This window comes from Lepisosteus platostomus, chromosome 27, assembly GCF_059453375.1.
Source record: "Lepisosteus platostomus isolate fLepPlt1 chromosome 27, fLepPlt1.hap1, whole genome shotgun sequence".
NCBI lineage: Eukaryota > Metazoa > Chordata > Actinopteri > Semionotiformes > Lepisosteidae > Lepisosteus > Lepisosteus platostomus.
This window is the reverse complement of record NC_142637.1, coordinates 6,492,272-6,518,944: the sequence shown is the minus strand read 5'-3', so window position 1 is coordinate 6,518,944 and position 26,673 is coordinate 6,492,272. Positions and strand designations below refer to the sequence as shown.

Sequence of the window (26,673 nt, the reverse complement as noted above, 5' to 3'; positions counted from 1 at the left end):
TCCGCACGAAACTCAAGTGATAAAGACAAAGGCCAACATTGTTAAACGCAATGAAACAGAAACGCCCCCCGCGCTAGCCGATATAGTCCATTTTCACTACTGTATCCGAAGATAGCATCGGGGCTGTCAGCCGTGCAGTCTGGATACATGCCCCATACACAGGAGTGATTGGAACAGCGGAAATTGGGAAGGCCGTATCGCGTCCTGTAGACAATCCCCCAATGCGAGTGTTTCTCAGGGCAAGTGTCCGTATTGAGCAGTGTTCCGTCGCGCACACAGGTTATGAAATCAGCGCACATAGGAAATTGAACTGCGCACAAAAAATTAAATCCCCCCCCAAATATGATGATAATAAAACACGGTCGTCAATTGATAAAATGCTAAATTGAGCACGAGACAAGCTGCGAGGGGCCCGACGTGGCTGTGTGCCCTTATAATTGCTACTCGATCATCGACATCTATGCTCTCGTCTCGTACCTCCCTGCACTCAGTCTCTATAACTGGGCTCGTTGAGTCGTAATGCTGCTTAATATAATTGCTTACATTTATGTAGCGCTTTTCTGGACACTCCACTCAAAGCGCTTTACAGGTAATGGGGATTCCCTCCACCACCACCAGTGTGCAGCCCCACCTGGATGATGCGACGGCAGCCATAAGAAAACGGGACAACAAAAAACGTCCCTTTTCCGAGTTATGTGTTTATATTGCGTAGCTGCATATTCGTAAATCGGTGCCGTAAAATGAAGTGCATTATCACTGGCGCTCGGACCCTCACAGCGCGCTGCTAAAAAATAACTACACCTGCTCTGTGTTAAATTCTTACCATTCATAAAACTCACCACCTGGAATAACTAGGCGTAACGGACGAGTTTAGCCCTTTTATGACACAGGAAGAGAGTTTAATCTGGCTGTGTCTGCAGCCCTGAAGCGCACCGCTGCGGCTCGCCTCCAGGAACTTTGTTTCCTGGAGGGGGTCAGCGGTCGGCTTCTGCTTTTCCTCTGCTCCTGGAGATTGTGTTGCCAGGGGGTCAGGGGAGGTGTGTTTATGGAGAGAGGGAGGTGGTGTCTTCTTCCCGTTTGGAGGGTAGCGCGGGACCGGAGGAGGGAGGGGGGAGAGAGCCGGAGTCGACCGGCGTCGCTCGGGCTCTTCCCGCGAAGCCGCCTGACCGCCCGCACGGAGGACAGCGCAGGTTAGCGGAAACTTGATTTTTTTTTCCCCACGCAAAAAAAGACAAAATAATGCATCTTTAAGCGTTTCTCCTTCCCTCCTTTCATCTCGTATAATTGAAAACGGCTCCGCGGGAGTTTAAACGTGAGAAATATTCGAAAGAAAGGCGCTTTAACTTCAGACAATTTCAAATGGGTGAACGGGGAGCGTTTGTTGCACAAATACCAAAGGAAAGATACTTCTTTTTTTTGTGGGGTGAAAAAAATAACCCAGTTTTGGGGGTACTGTTTATGCCTATTTGATCACAAAGATGTAACCTAAGGAGGGTTTACGTTTTTCACGGTTTCACAAGTGAATCTAGTCAAATTATGTTATGAAAATACCGGAATGTTTTCAGTGTCGTAAAATAACAAAACGACTCTTATTCTGAACATTGTTTCCGACCTTATTAAAACAAATATTGGGGGGGAAAAGTCTCAATATTAGCCTCCCTGACAGTAATCTTAAAAGGTAGCTCTTGGATATATTAACTAAGCTATGATGACAGGTACAATCTCTTGTTTTATTTTTTTACTTTGACTTGTGAACTAGACATTGCTGAGTGTGGCTGGGGTAGTGTAAAATACACGATTTTAGTCTCCAGGTCTACTGAAGATGCTCTACTTACTTGAGAGTATAGTAGCATGTGTCGTTTAATTATCCACCTACTGCGAATTCGTGCATTTTTACTATTAATCTCTGCGTTCGATAGAGAGCCCAGTGATAGCTGAAGCTGTCCCCTGTGGTTCATCTGGCAGTGTTCTGCTTCCCCGAATGGAGCTGGACATGTCGGACGTGGTGCACTTGTCTCCCTCCCTCACACCGTTTTCCTCTGTGAGGTGCAGATGCGAACGACAGACCTGCGCCGGTGGGATGGGCGAGTGTCTCCCGGTTTAACCGAGAAACGAGGGGAGCGTTTTGAATCACCTGGGGGTGGGCACGCTACAGAAAGGGGCGCGTCTGGACACCCAGTGAAAGATGTGTCATATTTGTCGACACAGTAGGAGAGCGTCAAATGAGCCGGAAGTGGTGCCTTTTTGCCTGACTGGCCCGCTTAGCTGAGCACCGCAGGAGACGGACGCTCATTCTTTCGTGATGCTTCTCGGGTGGGCAGGGGGGGATACGTTGCTTTAAAGACGATACCCCAGAAAGAGAGCAGAGGCAAGCATTCTTGGGTGACGAAACTGTCGCCAGGGGACGTCAGAGGTCAGGCCAGAGAAGCTGGAAGATGACCAAATATGGGTCTTATCCCCTTTTCACCTTAAGAAAATACAGCGTTGATACAGTTAGAAAACTTTCGGAGATAGCATGCTGGGCAGGTCTATTTTTCTTTGACTGCGATATGGGGTGGAGAGCGTTGAGAGCTTTGCACCATGGGTAAAATGACTTCAAAAGATTATAATCGGCCCTCCGGGGCCGGAATTGACCAATATGGAGAATTTCAATTCTCATTTCAACTGTGCATCTCAGAAAGGAACGCTGCCACCTCCACCCCCATTGTCTTCCCCGGGAGTGTGATGAGACCAGTGTTGACACTGGAATGGAAGTCTGAGCCCTCCTAAAGCAGGCAGAGGAGGAAGCGATATTTGGTATGGAACAGCACTAGGTAAAAACCAATCCAGCATGAACAAGGACCTCTTGCAGTCCTAGAAATAAACCCAGTATGATTTGCCCCATGATGCACGCTATCAGGTTGCTGTGTGATAGGAGGAAGGTGTCTGTCCACACGGACCCAGCTAATTTGCCTCTGCAGCTGCTGCAGTAAATACAGCTGAAGAATTTCGGTGTTCTGTATTCCTGAGAGCTACAGTATCAATCCCCTCTACACTCCCTCTCTTCCCAGTCCAGTTAGGTATCCCTGGAATGTGTCGTAGGCGATGCACTAGAGCTGCTTTTCTTTCTGTTGCGCTCGAGGGCACATTTTGACTATCGGCTGTCTGGGGGGGGGGGGGTGAGGGGGGTGCATGGCGTGTCACCTGTGGCAGCCAGCATTGTGAGCCGAGCCAGAGGCAGTCCTTCCTACTTCCAGGCTGCTCGAGTATCCCTGTCCCTCTGATGCAAGCCGTGGGCCGGGCAGCTGTGATCGGGTGCCCTGCCGCAGGATGGAGGCGCTGTTGGACCAGTGGCTATGGCGTCACGAGTACTGGCTGCCCCCCGGCATCACCTGGAGGGACATGGAGATGAGCGAGGGGGTGCGCTACCCCCTTCCCCTGGACCTCCTCCTGAGCCTGCCGCTGGCCCTGGGGTTCATCGGACTGCGCGTCGTCTTCGAGAGGTAAGCGGGGGCGTGGGGTGGGGGGGTCATTCCTAGAGTCGACCCCCCCTGAGCTCAGCGTGAGGAGGGTGGCATTGCTGCCACATCATTGTAAAGTCTGTACCAGTTCAGAACAAGTTTGTATTAATAATAATAATAATGTATTATCTAAACTCTTAAAGGTGCTATATAAAAGTTTATTATTAATAATATATAATTATTATTAATATACAATATTATTAATAATAAACTTTTATATCGTGCCTTTAAGAGTGGCATCTCAAAGTGCTTTACAGTACAACAACAAAAGAAAAGAAAAATACATGAAAAACATGCAATGAATCTACCAATGAGAGGGGGTAGTACAAGGAGGTACAGAATACAGTTTCTTCCCACAAGCTGTCAGATTACTGCACTACACCCATACCACTGGCTCACACTGATGTGTTTTTTTCCCTCACACTGCGTGTCTGACTTTCTTTTATTTAAGTGGTATGGTATTTCACTTTGTTGTTGCTGCTGCTGGTCTGTGTTTGTTTTGGGGGGGATTCCTTTAATGTCTTTGTGCTGGAGCAGACATGCAAATAAGCATTGCACTGCACTTGTGCATAGGACAAATAAACTGCACTGAACTACGGTAGGAGCAGAGGGGCCTGCAGAACAATTGACGAATTGTTTACTTAAGCACAGTTAAGTAATGGCCCTTCTAAAAAAAGAAGGTTTTGAGTCTTGATTTGAAATTGCGCAGGGAAGGTGACTCTCTTGTATCCCTGGGGATAGAGTTCCAGAGTTCTGGGGTGCAGCAGGAGAACGAAGGCTGCAAGTTGGGGAATAGAATGATAGCAGTCGAGACAGGTGATAACTGCTTTGCCTATGGGGCAGCACAGTGGTGCAGTGGTTTGAGGTTGCCTGATCCTCTCAGCTCTCTCAAATTGGTCTCCTTTGCAGGTTAGTATGAACGAGTGGGGACTGGAGCTGCAAGGCTTAAGATTGTTTGATCACTGTTGGCAAATGCATTAGAACCCCTGCAGTGTTTTTGTGTAAAAAAATATACGGCTTGCAGCACGGGGACACAGTGGTGAGCATTGCTGCCCTCACAGCACTGGGGCCCTGGGTTCCTGTCCTGGGGTGCTGTCTGTGTGGGGTTTGCATGTTCTCCCTATGTTCATGTGCACTTCCTCAGGATGCTTTGGTTTCCTCCCACAGTCCAAAGACATGCAGGTAGATTAATTGGCATCTGGGAAGACTGGCCATGGTGTGAGTGTGTCTGTGTGTACCCTGCGATGGACTGACATCCTGTCCCGGGTGTGTCTTCCTTGTGTCCATTGCTTATTGGGACGATCTACGGCTTCCCCGCAGTCATGTCCTGGATGCATCGGATAGAAAAAGGATGGATGAATGACCTTTTCTGAAACGCAGATCTCAGCTGAACCAGGAGACCGGCACCATGTTGCGTTTTCTGAGCTTGTATGTCCTTCGCTTGGCTCTTCCCAGTGGTTTGAGGCAGACGTCTCCTCCTAGCATGGTTACGGGCCACCAGCCAAGCAAACACGACACAAAAGAGGAACCTGAGTGACTGGGGGGGCGGGGGTGGGGAGGTAAAGAAATTGCCACAGGATAAGAGAAACAAGCAGAGGGAGGTCTGAAACCCGATGCAAAGGTCCCTGCTTGGATTTGCGTATTTCTCCTCTCTCGCGTTTACATAACAAGAGGGACGTCCTCAGACAGAGAGAGGGTGTGGGAGTGTTCCAGTGCCCTGCCAGTAGACAAGCCAGTGAACTGGCTCATGCAGCAGAAATAAAGCTGATCAAGAATCAGTTTAATGTCTTCTGCTCTGTTGTGCCCTCCTAACGTTTCTCTGTACACCATGCCTGCAGCAGAGATCCTCCCCACAGATCCTTTTGCTGCACAGACATTCACAACACTTCCCCGACTGGAGGTGACCTGCTCAGAGAACTATCACTGTGCGTCTGAATTAGCAGCTGACCCATAGCTACAGCAGCGCTGTGCAGTTGTTCACCTGGACAGAGCTGTTCAAAGGGGAAATGTAGTCCCAACTGCTCAGATCGGTTATTAAATCTTGGAAACAAAATAAATTAACTGATGTTCTAGACAAATTTTACAACTTTCGAGCTAAGCAAGAACTCGTGAGCTTTGTGAAAGTGCCGTTAGTTGCCAAGTTGTGGTAAAGTGTTGTTCTCACTATGGGCGAGAGTGGGAGTTTGTGCAAACTGTGACCTGAAGAGGCCCTTCCTGCTCACTAGTCACTGCAACGACTGATGTAATGTGATGTATTAGCGCATAAGTACAGGTTGTGCAGAAGACATTTCACTGTAGAAATGTTCCAACATGATTTGCAAACAGAGTTAACAAATAGTATTTGTCGGCAAAACTTCCAATTTAGAAGGTTTACAACTTCTAAATATTTCTAGAGCGATATTTCAATTGGATTAAAAGAGATGTATTTACAAGCCTGATAATAGGGTAATAGAGCCGCTTCACATCACTGGGAAGTTTTGGTGCCTCGTGTTGAATTGCAAAATAAGGTGCTGCACATAACTGGAAATTTAATCTATTTGTGATGTAAATTGGAGGTTTTACAAGTTGCTTTATGAATTGGCTTCATTACTCTGCTCTCCTCCCCACTGATAGCTGGTGTGTGGTGAGCGTTCTGGCGCACTATGGCTGCCGTCGCATCACCCAGGTGGGGCTGCACACTGGTGGTGGTGGAGGGGATCCCCATTACCTCTAAAGTGGTTTGAGTGGAGTGTCCAGAAAAGCACTATATAAGTGTAAGCAATTATTATTATTATTATTACTACTGTGTACATTTTACTTTTCTTGCGGTTAGAAATGCACTCATCAATGCTGATTCTAACTCTGAAATAAAAAAATTGGTGTTGCAGTTCCCCCTTTAAGTTGATGCCCTGGCCTTGATCCCGAGAAAACTGACCTTGGGATGAATTGTTACCACCCACCGGGGCCTGTGAACCACAGGCTGTCAGCGTGTGAGGTTAGAGCCGTGTTGCCGTGTAGCTGTAGAGACAGCAGGTGCGAGGTGGGTGCCCACTGGGAGAGCCGCAGTCCTGCACAAACAGATAGGACAGGAGCAGCTGCCTGGGTGTCTCCTGTAACCGGAGCCTTTTCTGTTCACGGTCTCCCATCTTCTCGTCAGACACTCTCTGGGGCTGATTATTGTGCTTGGCTGCACCCAGGATTGAGTTCCGTAGGGCTGCCAAGCACACGTGCTGCAGCTCTGCTTCTGCTGTTGCCTCCTGCACACACCCATTGCATGGTGCATGGGACAGCTCAGGTCTCCGAATGGGGCAAATTGTCCCGTCTTTAAAAACCCTCCTTGCTAGGCATGGTGTGAGAAATCTGCGTGCAGGAGCCCAGCGGGTGGAAAGTTCCGGGAGACACAACGGCCCAAGGTTGCTTGTTCTGGGAAATGGTCAAATGCCGAATGCGGAGAGTGGGAGCTACCGTAGGTGATTATCATTGCTCTGACTGAGGGGTGGGCATTGTGGTGTTGTGTTGAAGGGGAACGCAAAGGCTGTTTTGATATTTCAGGGATAGACAGAATTAGCATTGATGAGTGCATTTGAAATCCTACTGAAAGTCAAATGTACACAGTAACGTGTAAAACATCACAAAATAGACAACACTTCCAGGTATGTGCAGTGCCAGATTGCTGTCATTGCTTTTCAAAACGAGGCAACAAAACATCTGGTGAGGTGAGGCGGCCCTATTGCATCGGAAATCTCTTTCCCATCCAACAGATGGATGTGAAACAGAGGTATTGCTCCCTTTCCACTGCTCATTCAGCACCTTTTTCAGAACAGTACCGGACCCAAACGCTCATCCTCAACCCCTTTGTCTTCATGCGATGCCCATCTTTAGTAGTTGGAGACTAAAGGTCCAAAGTGAGTACTGGGATCCATGTGACCCAGGATCTTCAAAGGTACAGACAAAATTAACCCCTATTAAATGTCTTCTGAATCAACAGTAAAACACGCACCAGGAAACACAAATCAAAAACTAAGAGGAAGTGGATTTAAAACTATGTACAGGGCCCCCTTCTTTGTACAAAGAGTGGTGAGTATTTGGAACAATCTACCTAGCGTTATATAAATGTAAGGATGATGATGATTAATAATAATTTAATATTAGCCATGCCGTCAAAGCCAATATCCCGGCTCTTCCAGTAAATGGCTGGATGAGATTCTTAGACCAATTAGCTAATAGCTCCCAGATGAGCTATTTAATCCAACTTTTACTGAGCTGGACAATAAGACCACCATTGCAAGACCACCCACCTGTAACTTAGATTGTTTTATGACTGACATCCATGTGGGTTATGTTACAGCTGTGGCCTTCCTGTAGACTGGCTTAACCAAGGCCTTTGCCAAGGCCTGCGATACAGGGCTGAATGCATTCAGTTCACAGTGGGACTTGAAAGAGCCTGGAGGCTTATTAGGCAAGCACTTCAGGCTTGATATAACAGAATCAGTTTACAAGACAGTGGCGAGCTTCACTGCACTACACTGCCTGTTCTTGTCATGGCTATTTTAAACTATTATATAGGTTTCTTAAGGGCACAAACGAGCCTGAGACTGTTTATTTCCTCCTTCCTCAGGCTAGTGGCTTTTCCTCTGAGCAGAGCGCTGGGAGTGAAGGACAAGATCCGGGTTCCAGTGTCTCCGATTCCTGGCCTGGAGGGCTTTTATAAGCAGCAGAAACGCCAACCGTCCCAGGTCAGTCCTGAAAGTCTGAAGGTAGAAAGTAAAGGTGTGTTGAATGTAAAGGCCCTGTGCTTTTTTGTAAGCATGTTTTTCTGGATGACAGAAATGCTCATGGTACATGGTTTCCTGAATGTACTTTTTTCTTCTTTGGAAACCTGGTACAGCTGTCTGTAATGACTTTATCGCTTTCATATTTTTTTTCATGCAAAACAGAAGAACATGGAGCTGACACAGTCCCTAACCTTCCCCTAACTGACTCTTAAATTCTTCTCTAGCTACTTTTTAAACCTCTCAAACACCCCGTCCCTCACCATTTTATTTGAAAAGCTCTTTTTCCTAGAACGTTGGGTTCTGAGCTTGGCTCAGAAGGAGGCATTGTTTTCTGATTGCTTTTTTTTTACGCCTTGAATGAATTTCTCTCTACCGAGAACAAGCCATTTGTTGAGCCTGTGATGGGAGGATTTGGCGTTGTCCTCGTTATCTCGCTCACTCTTCGGTTTATGTCGGTTTTCGTGTTGTGAAGTGTAAGAATGGAGTCTGCAGCACTTTAACCACAAGCACCGAGGCAGTTGTCGAACTGAAAAAGTGACGTGTCTGTTGGTTTCAGCCTCCGGAGCTTGTCTAGAGCTAGTTTTCCGTGCGGGGTTGTAACTTAAACCAGTGCACATGTCTGTCAGTTCCTCCGTGAGCCTTCAGCATGCACAGCTGCGTGAGTACAGGTATTGTTTTTGGGGTTTGCAGCATTACAGCTCATTTGCAAACCTCGCATTTCCCTGCTGCTGCTCCTGATAGCGTCTGTCCGGGCTAAAGCAGCTTCATTTCTATACTTTGCCAAGTAAGGCAATTGAGAACAAATTCTCATTTGCAGTGATGACCCCGAGAATGATGTACACAAGAGAGCATTTGCTGGGAATAATTGAAGTGAATTATCTTGGTCTGGAGTCCAGAACAGTAACTACAGCTATATTGTTGTTTGAATCAATATTGATTTTCTTAAATGGTGTTGAATACTGTTGCTGTTCAGGTCTCGATGAAAGCTCTTTTGTTTTTTTCCCTACTACCTAGATGTCTCCTGAACTTTCTGCAGATCTGCTATTGGGAATTACACTCTTCCCATTAGATAGTTTGCCTCCATTCCCTGGTGTTTTTTTAATTCCTGCCTTGTTGATTCAGTGGCCTGTGTTCAAGGATAACACGCATAAATGGAAAGGGAGGACTGGAGGGGTGTCTGCAAGCTGGTGAGAAACAATGAAACATTTGGCACCCATCGGTCAGTAAATCAGATTTATTACAGGGAAGCAGTAGGGAGTGCTTTGGTCATCGGATTCCAATTTGACTTTTCATCTAAATTGCCTCTTTATTCTACCGAAGCATTTAGTAGATTTTAAAATTACATCGTGGCGTGATTGTAGTGTGGAACAGCTAAGTGGTTCCAGGTTCAACTCCATGCTGGGATGCCTGAGTCTTGTGTGGAGTTAGCGTTTGTGCGCGTTTTAGGCCGCTCTTTACTCCCACAGACATGAAGTTTAGGTTTGGCTGATTACTTCAAATTGTCCCTTTACCGGTGTGGGGGCATTCAAGGTCCAGTGAGCACCTCATACTAAAACAGTGGGTGTGAAGAGAGGCCAGGTGTAGGAACTCACAACAAATCGACTCACAACTTAACGTGGGGGTTAGGGATTTTGAATAGCACGTATAGTCCCATTTTACCCTATAACTCTTATACAACATCCTCACCTTTTCCAGTGGCGGTGCAAACTGGCAAGCTCTCCGAGTAATTAGAGGTCACAAAACGCACAATGGCTGTTTGGTAACCAAAGAACCTCTTTTGTAAAATGAGCTCGAGTGGATAGTAGTATATGTTACACGGGGATCGGGGAATTAAAGGTGCGAGCGGATTGAAAGAGCAATGAATTAAAACAGGGATCAAGCTCTTGCAGTAATGTTAGATACATGCTTGTACCATTTGCTGGTGTTATCAATCCTAGTTCCTCCAAGACAAGAGTCTTTGGTAAATAAAGCCTGTAGAGGAAAAAAAAAAACAGGCTGAAAAGCGAAAGGAATTCAGATTGTTATTTGACTCTGACTTCTCTTCTGAAGGCTTTAGGGTTCTAATCTATTGTCATTTGTCTGGTTTAGGGTAACGGCCTGGCAGTTTGATGAGACGGGATCATCTTACACTTACTGTACATGGACTATCATTTCAAATGTGTCTGTTGTTTATTAAAAATGAAACAGACACTCATACAGTAAATGTGCGTGAATCAAAAATAGTTTAGCATACATTTAAACTTTAGGCCTCCAGAAGTTGCTGTGTGTATTAAAAATATCTTTCTGTCTGGAATGCATTCATTATCCCAAGCTTTGTTTTTGTGTCGGGGTGCCTGTGTCCCCTCAGCTGTGGGCAAAGCCTTCAACCAGCTTCTTCTTTGCTCAGAGTGACCTGACCAGCCTGGCCAAGCAGTGTGACCTCCCCCAGCGGCACATCGAGGCCTGGTTCCGTCGCCGTAGAAACCAAGACCGGCCCAGCAACACCAAGAAGTTCTGTGAGGCGTGGTGAGTGCTCTTGCCTTGCCCTTTAATTTTTTGGGTCTGGAACAAAAATCTGGAATTACCCATTGTCCATCACACCCTGAGCAAGCAGCTTTTAACTTTTAACTTGGAAGTTTCATTTTTCAAGTCTGCCCTGGCCAAAGTGACAGCTATACAGTTTACGGTTTGTCTATCCATGGTGGTAAAAATATTTTTAAAAGTCTGGTGTAACAAAATTGTCGGTTTACATATACCCAGCTACTGTTTATAAACATAACATGTGTGTCTTGTACACAAATAATGAACTTTTCTGCAACAGTGCAGGATTCTGTGTCAGAAGTGAAACAAACTACATTCTCTCTGAGGACGTTTCTGTCCTTCACAATCGCACATTCAGAACTTTGATTTCAAAACGGCTCAAGCTAGACCATAAGTAGACGTGAACTGATGGCATTACAGCTGCTGAATATAGCGCTTATACCTTGAAGACTACTGCAACATGAGCGTCTTTTACTTGTGAGCACCATGCAGCTTTTAGGGAACAATACGGTTCCACATTTTGGGTAATAGAATATAGTGTTGAAAGTGAAATCGCAGCTCCTCAAACTATGAGGGGGGGAAGAACACGTTTTCCACAGCGGTCTCTATACCTTAGCCAGTGGTCCCTCTGGCGAATCTGGGTGATGGTTGAAGCCACAGTAAGGTCTTCTGCAAAGTCTCCACCTTTTCCGCTAAGCAAACATCATCTGTTTCTTCCCCAGCTGGAGATTCACCTTCTACCTGCTCGCGTTTGGGGCAGGCCTGGCGGTTCTGATAGATGTGAGTGCTGGAAACTGGTGAACCCCTCTCCAGTCAGGCACCAAATCAGTGTGTGGTGCCCCCTGCAGGTAGACAGAGTAACCTACACTGCCTGGACTCGGCTCTCCGACACAGGAAGCAGAAATATTGTTTGGAACATCATTCATTACCTGCAATAGGGAAGTGGTATAGATATTAAAAATGTAATACAAAGACAAGCAGTAGAAATGCAGAAAATACAGCATGTTTTAAGATACTAAATTTAAGCTGAGCAGTTTCCTCTTCTCAAACTTGTTTTCACTCCCCAATATTAAGAAATTGCCTAAATGCAGTGATTGGCTCCCTACATCCACACAGCTCCTGCCTGCCAGTGCAACAAACCACTTGTTTATCCTGCAGACATGTTTTACAAAGGAAAACCAGATTCGGTTCTAATTCTTGTTTGTCCATCTTCTAGAAACCCTGGTTTTGGGATCAGACACACTGTTGGATTGGTTACCCCCAACAAGTGAGTGAAATTGAGTTTTCTGCCTTTCCAAGAGTCAGCTTGAGTGTTTTCTGAACTAGACCTCTTGTGGCAAGTTCCTCATGACTGTAGCACCATGGACTCAGGCACTTGTTTCTGAATCTGTCTTAATGAAAGTGATATCTACTTGACCGTGCCTTTTTCACCTTAACAGATCACTTCATCTCTTAGGAGATCTATTGCCTAGCGTGAGGTGAGGGCAGTTCACACCCAGGATTTTTAACGGGTTAAAGCCAACTCCTTCTCATTGGCTGTAAGACCACAGAAGTAGAAAGGCTTGGAATACCTGCTTAAATGTCAATTTCCAGTTCATTTTCTAGCTGGATAGAATGTGATTTCAAATTGTATATCATGTAGCAAAAGCAATTTGGGACAAGATGACTTGATTCTAAAGTTGCATCAGTGGCTGGGGTGGTCGATGTTTATTCTAAGGGCAACACCCTGTTCCAGATGCAAACCACAATTCCAACTTGATGTAGGGAAAAGATAAAATCATGTATGTCTATTTGTAGTCAAACATGAAACATGAAGTTTCCCTTTTTAAGGAGCGTTTTCCTTTTTCATGAAAAGCTTATGTCTGTGACATTTTAACAGTAAAAGGGTCAGAGAACTTCCTCCCTTTGTTCAGCCTGACAAAAGCTTGGGCATGTTCCGATGTCTCAGGGCTTTGAAAAACAAGCCCGATTAACTCACCCTTTTTAATAAACAGCCTTGAGCTCTGAGAATCAAAGACAGGCCCCATAAGATTTTATACTACAGGGAAGCAGAGCTGCGTCAGGCTCTTTTAAATTAAGCTAAATTGAATTCATGGCTCGTGTTTGCTGGTGCTTGGATTTGGAATTTAATTGCTCATCAAAGAAAAGTTTTTCAGGCCAGGGGTTCTTCCGAGCCCTTTTCCGCTTAGGGGGGTGAAAGAACTAATATAGACTGAGGTCTAGAGTATTATTGGAGATCTTCTTTAATATAGGAGCTGTAAGTGGTTTTTATTTGCATGCTTGTTGCAGGTCCACCCTGATAAAGATATTTATTGTTTGAAATGGTTTGTCATCTTGTCACACAATTAATTTTTCTACGATTGTTGTTTTTTTGCTAAAAAAATGGAAGAGACTGTAGATGCACAGGGATCTAGTGCTGTACACTGGCTTTTATTTCCTGCGTGTCCTCATTGTCAGGAAGGTGACGCAGGAGTTTGCACTAATCCTGAAACCAGCCAGAAATAACCCACAGAGACTTCCTCAGTCCTGAACCCTGGTATAAGCCCATTGAGAGACACGCAGTTACGCTTCTAATACTAATGCACACAGATAAAGAATGACCTTTAGAAGATATAACCAATATAAAAAACTGGCACTGCAGCACTCATTCCTGCTTTTAGTGCAGACATGTAATGCTGAAAATCTGTTTGCTTCTCATTTGAGCATTTTAACTGTCTGTGGTCTCTAGCATTCGCTACAGCAAGTGAGTGTAGGTGAAATCTTGCCCTTGGCTCCTCTGTCTCTGATTATTTTCTTGATTTCGTGAGCATTTATTTTGTCCTTTTCCAGCTGTCTTCCTGCACCCACGTCCTTAGCCCTTACCCTGCCTCGCTGCCCACCCCAAATAAAAGATTATTTGTGGGTGACCTGAGCAGAATTCCACTTCAAGAGGAAATGGAGTGTTTCTGTTTCCTATGGGCTTGAGGGGCAGGGCTGGGGTCTCATTCTGTGACAACCCCAACAATATAGCGTCTGTCCTAAACATCAGCACAGCCTTTTCACTGTGACTGCATTACAGAGGACGGATACAGTCTAGGCATGGACAACTGACAGAGGCAGTTTTTCTCTCCATTCTGAAATTAAAAGAACATAAGCACAGATTACAACTCTGGGAGTTGGTTGTTAATTGATCCCAGGATCTCATCCAGCTGTGTCTTGAAAGCCCGCAAGGGTTCAGATTCCACCACATGGCCCAGGTATCTTGTTCCAGACACCCCACAAAGCCTTTGCTCCTGTTTTCAGTTGTAAATGCACTTTCACTAGTGACCCCTGGTGAGTTTTTCAGGCTGTCTTTTGAAGATTGACTTTGTCAGTGCCTTGGAAGAGCTTAAATCTGCGTATCGGGTCTTCTCTGCTCAAGAATAAAGAGGTCAGGGAGTTTATTTCTCTTCAGTACCATCCAGGACCCAATGGGTATGGTGAGGCTACAGCTCTAGTGCAGACAGACACCCATGCACAATTTCTTCACAGCAGAAATCCGAATATGCAAGGATTTAATGAATTCCTCTGTTGTGTTGTGTACAAAAATAATTCTCCCTTTTCTGATTATGTGTTCCCTCCAGCTGGCAGTTCACTCAGCCCTTTGACCTCTCTCTCTCGCTCTGCAGCCCTTGCTGAATTGCCATTACTGGTACTACATGATTGAGCTGGGCTTCTACTGGTCTCTACTCCTCTGCATCTCTGTGGATGTCAAAAGGAAAGTAAGTTGCCTCCCTTATCCCCCACCCCCTACATGTGATCTTCGCCAAACACTACTGGTGCCCCTCCTGTTGAGCGCGAGACGCACTCTCGCCTCATAACGACCATTGTCTCCTCTAGCACAGTGGCCACCCCTTCACTGAAGTGTGATTCCCAAGGCCGTAGATTTACAGCTCCGGGGCGGCGGAGCGGTGGCCCTGTGGCTCAGGATCTGCGCCTGTGGCTGGAAGGTTGCCGGTTCGTATCCCGCAGCCGGCAGAGGAATCCTACTCCGGTGGGCCCCTGAGCAAGGCCCTTAACCCCAACTGCTCCAGGGGCGCCGTATAAATGGCTGAACCTTCGCTCTGAACCCAAGCTTCGCTCCCTGTCTGTGTGTCTCATGGAGAGCAAGTTGGGGTATGCAGAAAGACAAATTCCTAATACGAGAAATTGCATGTGGCCAATAAAGTGATCTTATCTTTACTTAACTGGGCTGTTGGTTTGGAATCTCCGGGCCAGTGAAACAGTGCCACCTACTGGCAGTTCCCTGCACAGACCCAGTCTTCCTTGGAACACAGGTGTGCAGCTCCTGGTCCCAGCAGATGCTCAGGTGCTCAGGTTTCACCAGGAGGGTTTATATAGTCAACAGCTGGAGACCTCTGCAAAGGATCATACTGCTCATGGGGTAGAATCAATACCTGGGGGAGCACTGCGACTGCAGTACTGGAGCTGTCATCCATCGCAGCAGCAGAGCAGGCTGGGTTTCGCCCGGTGGCGAGATGGGGGACCTTCCCTTGTCTTCCTGGTCTGTAACACCTGTGGCCAGGAAGAGCGTGCGAATCCGATAATCAGTCAGTCAGCTGGTGTGGCTCCTAAGCCCTGCAGGGACTGCAGTAATAGGGCGCAATGGGGCGGCTCACTCTGACCATGCTGCCTTCCTCCCGAAGGAAGTTTCAATCCCTGTGTGCCACCTGCACAGCCAAGGCACAGACTTGCTGTATGTGTGCCAAAGTCATGCTCAAACCCCCCATTCCCTTCATTCGGAGAGGGAATAGTAATTAACACACTTTATATGCATTTAGATTTAGATCAAAGTTGCCTAAATGCTTATGCATCTACTTTTAAAAATAAAAGCTGTTACAAAGTGTACGATGGCTTGGAATACTCAAAGTTTTCAAACCCTCAACAAGAGAAGCCGGCACTGTGGACCTCACCCACTGCGGTTAACCTTGTCCTCGTCTTGAGAGCCTCGAGTTACAGGTGGGCTGTTTTCTCTGTTCTTCCAGGATTTTAAGGAGCAGGTAATCCACCACATCGCGACCATCTTCCTGATCAGCTTCTCCTACTGCGCCAACTACATCCGCGTAGGCGCTCTGGTGATGCTGGTCCACGACTCCTCCGACTTCCTCCTGGAGGTGAGCCCAGCCTCGCGCTTTCAGCCAACTGCTCCCAGTTCAGAACGGAAATGAAGAGCAGTACAGGCTGGTGAATGGGGGGGGCAGGGGGGGTCACTGGTCTCGGGCACTTTTTCTGGTGATTAACTCCTCTTATTTACTTTCCCTGCCCTCTGCAGAAAGTTCTTATCCTTTTTTTCGTTTCGGTTTAAATGGGGTCCTGCCAAACTGGTAAGCAGTCTGCATACTCTTGTCACCTCTGTGCTCACTCTCTTTTATATAAATGCATATTGGTGTGGTTAATGTGTTAAGTCAGCCCAAGCACGTCATTACCCAGACAAAAATGATGAACGATGTTTTTATCACAGGTTTGATGGAGAATTAACCTTAACCTTGCCTTCTGCTCCCGTTAAGCATTAATTAATTAATGCTTAGTAATACTCAGCATTGCTTAAGCATCAGGTTCCTAATGCATGATCTCAAACATTCATTGCACTTGTGCGTATGACCAATACACTGAACCGAACTTCTACCTCGTCGTTACCCTTGTAGCAGCTCCTTAGGTAATTAGCTGTCGTTGCTTCAGTAGTGTTTCCCTCAGTGTGTTTAAGCTCTGAACAGAATCTAATTTATTTTGCTTCTATAATTCCATTTTAATTAGGGTTCTTTGGACTTGTGAAAGGTGTTATTTTAAGCTTTCATTGTGATTATTCATTTTTGGCTTGGGCTATATCCAACTTTGTAAACGCCCTGCTGGATCCACTTAGCAACTGCTTCTATATCTAGATCACATAAAGACATCGCTGTGTGAACTGAATTCTGATCAACTCGTACTTCATTTAAAAGTACAAGGAAACAACCAAAAAACAGTAGCATTTCACTGATTGGTATAACTGAAGCTACCACAGAGCTACAATTGTCCTTTCCCCTGCAAGCCAATAAATCATTCATAACAACAGGTGTGAGTTCATCTGAGCCAGATGACTTCTGTGTCCTGGGGGACACATGTTGTGCTGGAACCAGTAAATGCTAAATGTCATCTGGGTGGTTTGGCAATAGCTGGTATTGTTTAACAATGTGTGCATTTGACTGGTTGACATTTGGCCCAACTTGCATGGTGGGTTGCTACTAATGATCTAATAAACTCCATCAAATCACTTCTACAAACATAGTAGTGGCCCCAATAATGGCCTGCTTGTTTGCTCTGCTCTCTCTTAATTGTGGATCAGTATCAGTATAAGCAACATAGTATCAGACTGATATTCCTATAGTACTTACTTATACCGCTTGTAAGATGGCAACAGGTTCAGACAAAATGACAGCCCTTCTCTGGTCCACATTCCCTATAAAGCTGTGGGTAATGAGCTGCTGCCCTCAGTTGCTGGAAGACAATCTGACAGAGGGTAGATCCTCTGGGAGAATTTGTCTGAACCTGCTGCCCTCTTTCACTCGGTGTGATTTCATCGTCTGCTTTTGTTGTTGGGGTGCATCGTGGTAGTGACTCTGCTCTGTATCTGCTTTCTCCGCAGTCCGCCAAGATGTTTAACTACGCAAACTGGAAAAAGACCTGCGACACCCTGTTTGTCATTTTTGCGGTGGTATTTCTGGTCTCTCGACTTGTGGTGTTCCCCTGCAAGTTAGTACTTACGATTTTAGAGCATCCCCTCATCACCTTCAGGAATGCGGTGCCCTTTCAGCATCTATGCACAAAACCCGCTATCCTAAATGCTGCTTTTGCTTCGGCATATGCAGAACAACACTTCGAAACTGATACCTGTACTCCTAGTAAACCATTAAAGCACTGAACACTGCACATGGTTTACAAGTGTGCATTCTGTGCTCTGTGTATGTTTGAAGATATTATTTCTAGTGTAGAGCAATGGTCAGATCTCTGGACTGTTGGTTTAAAGCCAATGTAGAGACATAACTGCTTTATCCTAAGGCAAGGTACTGTACCCAGATTCCTCCAGAAGACCCCAAGGCTATAAACTGGCACCCGTATTTGTGTAATGGTAACCTCTGTAAGTTGCTATAGGCTGCTGTTCCTAATCATGCTGTTCATGGCTACATGAATAAGCAGACTGTCTTCCCTTCTGTTCTTAGAGTGATCCACACTACTCTCTTCCTGTCCATGGAGGTCTTCCAGCCTTTCTTCGGCTACTACTTCTTCAACTTCCTCCTGCTGGTGCTGCAGGCGCTCCACGTCTTCTGGGCCTGGCTCATCCTGCGCATGGTCTACAAGTTCGTCTTCCTCGGCAAGGTGGGCACCGCCACCCTGATCTAGCTTGGCATTGCACAAGAACCCTGTTGTTAACCACGTGCGCAGCCCAGACTGCATTTATAGACCTGATTGATTTCCACGAATCCCAAGCCTTCACCTGGGTGATGCACAGCCAGCTGCTACCCTGCAACAGCAGCTCAGGTGGGCAGGTGCAAAATTCTATTGATTAAGCGGGATGTTTTAAATAGTTATATGACAATCGAGCAAACTGAGCAGGCCCAAAGCTGATTGAAGTGGCCTTGATTGAACAGCTCATCTATAGAGTGGCACCTCTTAGTGTTTGCACAGGGAATTCTGAGTCGGGATGTCCTGCAACAAACCTCTTTACAGCAGCAGACTGGGTGTGCTTGGGCGCCTCCCCTCCCAGTACTCCCAGTCCTGCTCATCCTCCGAGATCTCTGGAAGGGGGGAGTGTTTCCTATCCAGCAAACCTGTTATTTCCAGACAGGGAGGATATTGTGCACCCTGTTTCTTATCATGAGAGAACATGCTAGCTCGCCAAACCCGCTTCACAAACGCTAGCTTTACAAGGGCTGAAGGGGCGATAGGATACTGGCGATGAGGATACTATGGAGCGCGGGGGATGGCCTTCGAGTAAGAGGACTCCTGTCCCGCAGGTGGAACGAGACGAGCGCAGCGATGAGGAGGAGGAGAGTGGCGACGACGGCCGCGAGGAAGGAGGGGCGCCGGAGGGGGACGAGAGGTGGTGGGAGGAGAGGAGGGGCGCCCTCGACTCCAAGCTGACAGCGCTGGCCGACAGCTGTGTCCTCAACAACCTGACCAATCAGAGGAGCAGCCCAGCCAGCAGAATGCCTAAAGCCCGATAGCGCTGAGGCCCTCACCTGGTGGGAGGCTGAACCTATTGTGTAATTAGACAAATGGGTATTTTAGCTGATTTTGAAATTCTGTAATTAGACAAATGGGTATTTTAGCCGATTTTGAAATTCTTTAGACAAATGGGTATTTTAGCTGATTTTGTTTTTTTAAAAAGGATTTTACCCTGTTGTTCTCCTTATACATGCACATGAGGTGGTCTGTTCATAATTTCAGATTATTTAGTCTGATATACTAACAGAAATTGTAGGTTTCCTGGCAGTTCTTTACTAACGGAGGTCATCTCTGATATCATATAAGGAAGGTTCAACAAGGATTCAAAGACCATACTGGCTGATTGTTTTCTGTTTTTCTTTAGAAAGCACTCAATACAGAAGATTTTTGCATTGTTTGGGTTGGGTTTAGGTTATTGTTGGGTTTAGGTGGCCGTTTTGTTAAGTTTTGTATTTTGTTTAAAAAAGATTAATGAAAGATGTGAAAAAAAAAGTTTTTGGCAGCTGAACAAATTAGAAACCATGAACACAGCTAAGACTGTGAATACCTGAAAGGAGTTTCATAGATGAAGTAGTCAACAATGACTGAAGGAAAAGACAGTGTACTATGTGCTGATTAATATGACTAAAAAGATAAATCTGTATATTTATACTGCTTGTGTTCTAAAAGATTTTCTAAGTAGGTTATTTTTACATGCCTGTGAACACATCTGTGAAGTCCATCATCTTTGAACACAGAAAAGCTTTCTATTTAATATTAGAAGAAAATATAAAGTTTGCAAACATGTGTAAGGCTACCTCATGGTAAAAGTAGAGGTATAATAGTCTGTTGTTTCCACCACCTTTTTATAACATTTAGAAAATGACTTTCAAGTTGATTTCATTTTAGGGATCAATCTAACGTCTTTAATTAGGCAATTGGTTTAGCTCAAGGCTCAGTGTGTGTTTGGGGTTCATGAGTAGATGACCTTTTTTAAATGGCTGAGAGCTATTTCAGAACTTCATCAAATGAGGTAAACATAGATGATTTGTATAGCTCTATTAATGGACATGCTCTTAGAACAAAACTCAAATAGCTCATCTTGTTTTTTTCCTCCTGTGTGATCCAATATCACTTCAGGGCTGATCAGGTCATACCCCACTCCCCCTAGTGAAGTTCCAGGCATATTGCATCACCACTGTCCCCTGCCAATATGAAGCAGTGTTACTTCATTGAGGACTGGGGTACTATGCTGAATTCATAGACGACATAGCCTAGCAAACCACAGATGCAAACAACAGATATTTTAACCTCTCTTCTCTAGTAATGAAACATGCTTTGTTGTTGCGACCAAGTATAGAAGCACATTCATGACCTCTGGCAACCCCTCACAAATCTGTGATAACTTTGAGGTCCAGGGACATTGCACACACAAAAAAAAACGTTTTAAAATGGATTTTTGCATACAAACGTTGTTGGACTGTCCCTTCCCTCATTCTAGCAGATCATTTAATTTCTTATTTTCCCAGCATTTCAGATTCCGCTAGCTGATGTGGCCTTGAAGAGAACATAGAGGACCTCAAACTACGTGAGCACTATTTTACAAAAGAATGTTTTTCCCTTATTTCCTAGAACATTTTTCTCATTTTAGAGCAGGGACAACAGTAGGATATCATTGTTTTTTTTTTATATCAACTCAGAATCTTTTGAGGGAACTGCAACGCTATTTTTATATGTCAGGGTTAGAAAGAATCAGCATTAATGAGCGCATTTCATACCGGAATGAAAGTTAAATGTACGCAGCAATGTGTAAAACCTCCAATTTACACTAAAAAATAGACAAAATTTCCAGGTAGGCAAAGCACCATATTGCAGTGATTGTGATTAAGAACAAGGCTACAAAACTTCGGTGAGGTGAAGCAGCCCTATTACATTGTAAACAAGCAGGCTTGTGAATACACCGTTTTTAATCCAATAGAAATACTGCTCTTGACTTCCAGACAGTTTTGCCAACAAATACTACTTGTTAACTCTGCATGCAGATCACGTTGGAACATCTCTGCAGTGAAATGTCTGCTGCACAACCTGTACTGTATTAGTCATCACAGGGACTAGTGAGCAGGAAGGGACGCTTCACGTCACAATTCTCGCGAACTCTCGTTCTTGCCTGTGGCGAAGCCAGAGGTTTGCAACCACATGACTACTGTACAGGACTTTCATAAAGTTCATGATTTTGTGATGAATTCGAAATTGGTCAAATTTTGTGATACTGTCAGATTTTGTTACCGATATATAATAACCAATACAAGAAATTGGAACTGCCGTTCGTCTTTAATGAGTTCCAGTTGTGCAGGGGCTAATTAGCGATCTTCTTTCACAAAATATCAGATATAGGTCAGAGTCGATTTTACTATGCTTGCAGACCTCAGTACCTGAGCGTTTCCGTAAGTGAATTTAAATTATTGCATGTACAGTATATGGGAGACTGAAATGACTATGTTTTTGACCCAGGAGAATGGCATTGATATGCCTACAGTTCAGTGCTGATCTACAATTGGTCTGAACCAGTCCCTCATTTATTGCCATTAGTATGGCTATTAGCCTTTCGTATTTAATATGTCGCATATTTTATCTTTTCATTATTTGTTTGAAACTGTAAGTGCGATTGCACAGAACTGAGAAAACAGTTTCCATAAAAGTTAACCTGCCATACATTTCCAGGATACTTTGAAAATCACATAAACATGTGTATGACTGAAAGAAAATGGTACAAAATGTACTACGTATTTATTAATACAAGGGCTCTGGGAGAACTCTTATTCTGCCAATAACATACGAGTCAGCCTGTCAGCTGTGCAGATGGAACTAAGCCGTATACACGTTCATCTGTGTTTGTAGCACTGCATATACGTTGCCTTCGTGACCATCTTAATATTAATAAAGACATTTAATCAATCTTTGTGTGCTTTTATTTCTGATTAGGTTATACAGCCCTATGTTGAAGTGTTTCATGAACAGTCTGTCCTCAACCAGACTCATATTTATACACTGCTGTGCCAATGTTTTCATTGTACTGCCCTTTTTAATCAGTGATCCCTTCTTTGTGGAGGAACAGCTGTAATTTCAGTCCATTTTGTTTTGTCCCTTCTTATTGGCTGCTCAAGTACTGTATCCCTTGCTTTGTGATCCAGGTGGAAAGATTTTGATCTGCGTGAATTAAATTTGTTTCATTCTACATTCACCATCAGATGAAAAGCTTGGTTTCTTCTCACCCCAAGGAATCTGTATTCAATAGAATCGAAGTTGTGATCAGAGTAGAAAACAACTGGAGGCTTTGAGTAAATTGTCAGGTGCTCACGACGCATACAGTAAATCAGAACTCCTGTCTGTGTCTGAGGTGTCAAAGACTCACACAGCTGTGTAGCTCTTCACATGTAGCAACCTTCTCTGGTGGTGTAGTAAGAAACCAAAAGCTATTTGTGTTTAAATGCAAAGTGTTGCACCTGAGTGAGTCTCCAGAGCACAGGACGTTCTGAAGCCAACACAATACTTAGTAGGAGGCATTTTAGCCTCCCTGACTCCAACTGAAGTCCAAATGATTTTAGCTACGGTGAGCTCGTAGAAAAGACATTTCATTGCCAGCAACTACTGCTGCATGCTGTATTGTTGTGCATTTGATAAATAAACTTTGACTGATAAACACTGACTATTTAGGATAGAACTAGTAAAAATAATAGACTTCAGAAAACTAAGGGGTGAAGTATACATTATCTTCTGCACAAGCACTCAGCATTTGACAATGCATCTTATCTGAATGCAGATATCCGGTAACATACAGAAGGTCAGTGTCCGAGTCTGAGGTTCAACTAAGAGACTTCTGGTGCCAAGACTTTGTCTTGAACTACTGGACCGGCTTGACTGACCTCACTGGCCGCTGAAATGGACACCTGTAATGGACGTCAAGTCCCCTTGTCCCTGCTCTTGTCAGACGGTGACTCTCACAGTGACACAGCCGTGGATGGGCAGAGGGCACGGCAGGGCGTCCTCGATTTCCATGCAGGTGTCCGTGTAGGGGTCCAGCAGCACCATGTTGGGCAGGGCCCGGTTCCCCCTCCGCTCCCCCAGCAGGTACACCTGCCCGCTGACCGCCGAGCAGCCCGTGTAGAACTTCCTGTCCAGGCAGACCTCCTCCAGAACTGTCCACTCGTCCGTCTCCACGTCCAGCCGCAGCGCCTTCCCTCCGAACAGGTAGAGGGCGCCGTTGAGTACCGTGGCCAACAGATCGTACCTGGGAAAACACGTCCTCACTAATGATGAATTGCTGCAACAGTCATTACAGGTAAAATGGACTGCAAGGTGTTGTCTCACTATGCTCATTTCTAGACTTGATTTCCTTTGTATTTGTTAAACAGCAGTCATTTTATACAGTACATTACAGTACAACTGAAATCAAAGCCCAGGACCTATTAAGAGCACTTTAAGTCTTTTAAAAAAATATTTCCAAATCATCCAAACATTATGAAGCATTGGGTAAGTGGTTAGTGTGTGCAGAGAGAACAATGCACCATTTTCTTTTTGCAGTCAGCTAGAACCACTTTATGGGCAGCACTGCATCTGGAAGAGTAATCAGGCAATAGCTCTGAGGGCAATGCTATTTTGTTGCAGACTAGTCGCCAGGGTAGGCAGGATATTTGTAAAAGACACAAGCTTGTTTTTAAGCCACAGTTTAAAATAAATGAGGTAGGGTTTTTTTCCCCCCTCTCTCCTTGATTAAAGAAGCCCCTTTTGTTTCTGCCCGAAGAAGGAAAAGCATAATGTGAAAAGAGCAGAACTCATGTGTCCGTAGCTGGAAATGAACAAGGTGTTTTGGGGCTAAAAGCGTCAATGCCACCCTGGCTCATGGGGCATGGCATACCTTGGCAGGGGTGAGTAGGAGACCACATCCCACTGGTCAGTCAGCACATGGTACCTCTGGATGCCACTGTACACGTCTCCATTCTCATCCAGGCCACAGGCCACATAGATACAGGGGCCCATGCTGACCGCCGCCGCCCTCTCCACTGCCCGCACCATGGGGCTGCAGCTCTGCCAGCTGGGCTCCCCCATCAGCAGCCTCTCCACATCCGCCACCGGCCCCGCGTCCATGCTGCCCCCCAGGACGAACAGCTCCTCCACCCGCCCCACGGCGCAGTGGCTGTGCCGGGACTTCAGCAGCGGGGGGCCCTCCACCCAGCGGCCCTCGGCGCAGAGGAACACGTGCACCCAGTCCACACTGTACCACACCACCTCATCAAGGAAGTAGCCCCCCGTCACCACCACACTGCCCCCTGCAGGACAGGAAGAAAACAACCACAAGCGCAGGCACAAGTAATTGATAATTTCTTACAATTATATAGCATTCCACTCATCTGCCGATGGGGACTCCCCTCCACCACCACCAGTGTGAAGCCCTACCTGATGATGCAATGGCAGCCAGAGTGCGCCAGTCCGCTCCCCACACACCAGCCCTCAGTGGGGGAGGAGAGCAGAGTGATGAGGCCAGTTCAGAGATGGGGATTATTAGGAGGCCATAATTGGTAAAGGCCAGGGGGAAATTTGGCCAGGACCCTGGGGTAACACCCCTACTCTTTTCGAGAAACACCCTGGGATTTTTATTGACCAGAGAGAGTCAGGACCTCGGTTAGTGTCCCCATCACTATACTGGAGCATTAAGATCCACATAGTCTGCAGGGTGAGCGCCCCCTGCTGGCCCTACTAACACCTCTTCCAGCAGCAGTCTTAGTTTTTCCCAGGAGGTCTCCCATCCAGGTACTGGCCAGGCTCACATCTGCTGGGCTTCAGTGGGCGACCACTTGTGAGCTGCAGGGTGATACGGCTGCTGGCAAGTGGAGGTAGCACTACAATATATATTCTGCATTAGTCTTTGCATCTTTAACACAAGAATAATCTTAAGATTTTTTTTAGGTTAAATAGCACACAGTTCAGACCAAAACCTATAATTACAATACATATTTTCCCAAATTAAAAAAAACTGCCATAGAGACATCATTCATATCAAGCTCTAGATTTGCTGACCACCTCTGTGAATCCAAACAAGAAGGCACTGAGCGGCTGTTTCAGGACCGTTTAAAGACTTTCACGTCATACTTTCTTTCTTATTCGAGCAAATCACTGGATGCTTGCTGGAATTTGCAAAGTCAGCTGCACAGCCACAAGCAACAACAGCCTCCCTTTCAGCCAATCATCATACTTGGTGGGGAGGGGCTGCGTCTGCAACAACACCAAGACTATGAATACGGGGCTCTATTTCATCCTTTTTCCTAATAATACGGGGTTTTGAGGGAGCCAGGGCCTAGCCTGGCAAGCAACGGGCACAAGGCAGGATACACACTGGACAGGACACCAGTCCATCACAGGGCAGACGCACAGACACACACCAGATGCCAATTAACCTACCAGTACTGTATGGCTTTGGGCTGTGGGAGGTAGCCCATGCAAATACGAGGAGAACATACATGCTGACAACACCCCACGATCAGAACGGACATTGAACTCAGAGGGCCCCAGCGCTGCAAAGCAGCAATGGTCAACACACAGAGCCACCATGCCGCCCTGCCTCTCATCCAACCCTTCACCAGTTCTGCACCAAAGGCCATTACCTACAGCGCCCACAGCGTACTGGGTGAGGTTCTTGCGCTGCAGGGGGGCACAGGGCTGCCACATGCCACTACGGGGATGGAACTGGTACAGCGCTTGCTTGCCACGGTCATGGGGGCCCCCCAGCACAAAGAGCGTCTCCCGAGCCCTCTTACGGGGCGCAGAGCCGAGAGCCGTCCACCTGGGAGGGGGCTGGGCGTCCAGCTTGCAGATGAGCCGGGCCCTGGGGTCCGAGCCCTTGACGTTGGCCAGCAGCTCGCCGAGGTAGGAGAGGGTCAGGCACTCGGGGCGCACGTGCCCCGCCAGCTCCAGGAAGTCGGCCTCGCGGCTGGGGTCGACCGTGGCCCAGCGCAGGATCACCTCGAACGCCAGGTCCTCCCGGGGCAGGAAGAGGTCGTCGCTGGACAGCAGGTCGGCGACGCTCTCCTTGGAGAGGTACAGGAAGTCCTCCTCGCACGCCAGGGCCGGCAGGTGGGTGAGAGCTACGCCCCGGGCTGCCCGATACAGCTCCAGACACCCAAGCTGCCAGGCGTAAGCCATCATGCCCAGGCAGTTACTCAGATGGAGCTCCCGCTCCAGGAACTTACAGCACAGCATTCTAGCCTTCTCCAGCTGCAGGAAGTCGGCCGTCTCCAGGATCCCCAGCACGTTCTGCCTGTCCAGAGGCAGCCTGGAGGTCTGTACAAAACCCATGAGGGCTCGAAACTCGGCCAAACCCACCCCCCGGATCTCGATTCGTTCCTCCGTGCTCTCTCGACCCCCACCGTAGAACAGGGCCCGAAAATAAGGGCTCACGCCTGCGAGCTGTTGCCGGTCCACCCGGAAGACCTCGGATCCTACTTGCAGCACTGTGTCGGGCTCCGCCTCTTCCCCCGGTTCCTGGACCGCACACGTACTTGCAGGGCTCACGCTGCCCACTTCCTGCTGGGCAACAGCGGGCGAGCTCAGGCCACAGGCCTCTTGCTCCTGCTGACCGCAGGCCGTCATCGCGCTGTCCACCTTGCTCCCTGCTCTCCCTCGGTGTCACACACGCATACATTGCT

The 26,673-nt window shown here is 46.5% G+C and overlaps 2 protein-coding genes across 6 annotated transcripts; one reads left to right on the top strand and one right to left on the bottom strand.

The window, feature by feature from the left end:
• The first annotated feature begins 563 nt into the window (after positions 1-563).
• Positions 564-21,928, top strand: cers4a (ceramide synthase 4a). The gene is made up of 11 exons (XM_088621840.1): positions 564-1,190; positions 3,237-3,482; positions 8,098-8,215; positions 10,641-10,759; positions 11,497-11,554; positions 11,991-12,041; positions 14,422-14,514; positions 15,778-15,906; positions 17,415-17,521; positions 17,989-18,145; positions 18,784-21,928. The coding sequence occupies exons 2-11, from the start codon at positions 3,310-3,312 to the stop codon at positions 18,991-18,993; spliced, it is 1,215 nt and encodes a 404-aa protein (XP_088477966.1). The 5' UTR covers positions 564-1,190; positions 3,237-3,309; the 3' UTR covers positions 18,994-21,928.
• LOC148639169 (kelch-like protein 23) lies at positions 21,920-26,673 on the bottom strand. Of its 5 annotated transcripts, none has more exons than XR_015930780.1 (4): positions 25,633-26,673; positions 23,889-24,300; positions 22,897-23,261; positions 21,920-22,255 (listed from the first exon to the last, which is right to left on the bottom strand). XR_015930780.1 is itself a non-coding variant. In XM_088621834.1 (4 exons), exons 1-4 carry the CDS (start codon positions 26,615-26,617, stop codon positions 22,190-22,192), a joined length of 1,749 nt encoding a protein of 582 aa, XP_088477960.1. In that variant the 5' UTR covers positions 26,618-26,673; the 3' UTR covers positions 21,920-22,189. The 5 variants fall into 5 exon arrangements, 4 of the variants coding, with proteins under 4 accessions (XP_088477960.1, XP_088477962.1, XP_088477961.1 ...); XM_088621834.1 differs by having other exon boundaries at positions 22,976-23,261; XM_088621836.1 differs by having other exon boundaries at positions 22,976-23,261; positions 25,786-26,673.

Bases quoted from the DNA above. Each gene is read 5' to 3' on its own strand.
- cers4a (XM_088621840.1), top strand. From the start codon at position 3,310: ATGGAGGCGCTGTTGGACCAGTGGCTATGGCGTCACGAGTACTGGCTG. The intron at 10,760-11,496 runs GTGAGTGCTCTT...TTTCTTCCCCAG, and splicing joins AAGAAGTTCTGTGAGGCGTG to CTGGAGATTCACCTTCTACC. The intron at 15,907-17,414 runs GTGAGCCCAGCC...CTTTCTCCGCAG, and splicing joins CCTCCGACTTCCTCCTGGAG to TCCGCCAAGATGTTTAACTA.
- LOC148639169 (XM_088621834.1), bottom strand. From the start codon at position 26,617: ATGACGGCCTGCGGTCAGCAGGAGCAAGAGGCCTGTGGCCTGAGCTCG. The intron at 24,301-25,632 runs GTAATGGCCTTT...CCTGTCCTGCAG, and splicing joins GTACGCTGTGGGCGCTGTAG to GGGGCAGTGTGGTGGTGACG. The intron at 23,262-23,888 runs GTATGCCATGCC...GTGTTTTCCCAG, and splicing joins TCCTACTCACCCCTGCCAAG to GTACGATCTGTTGGCCACGG.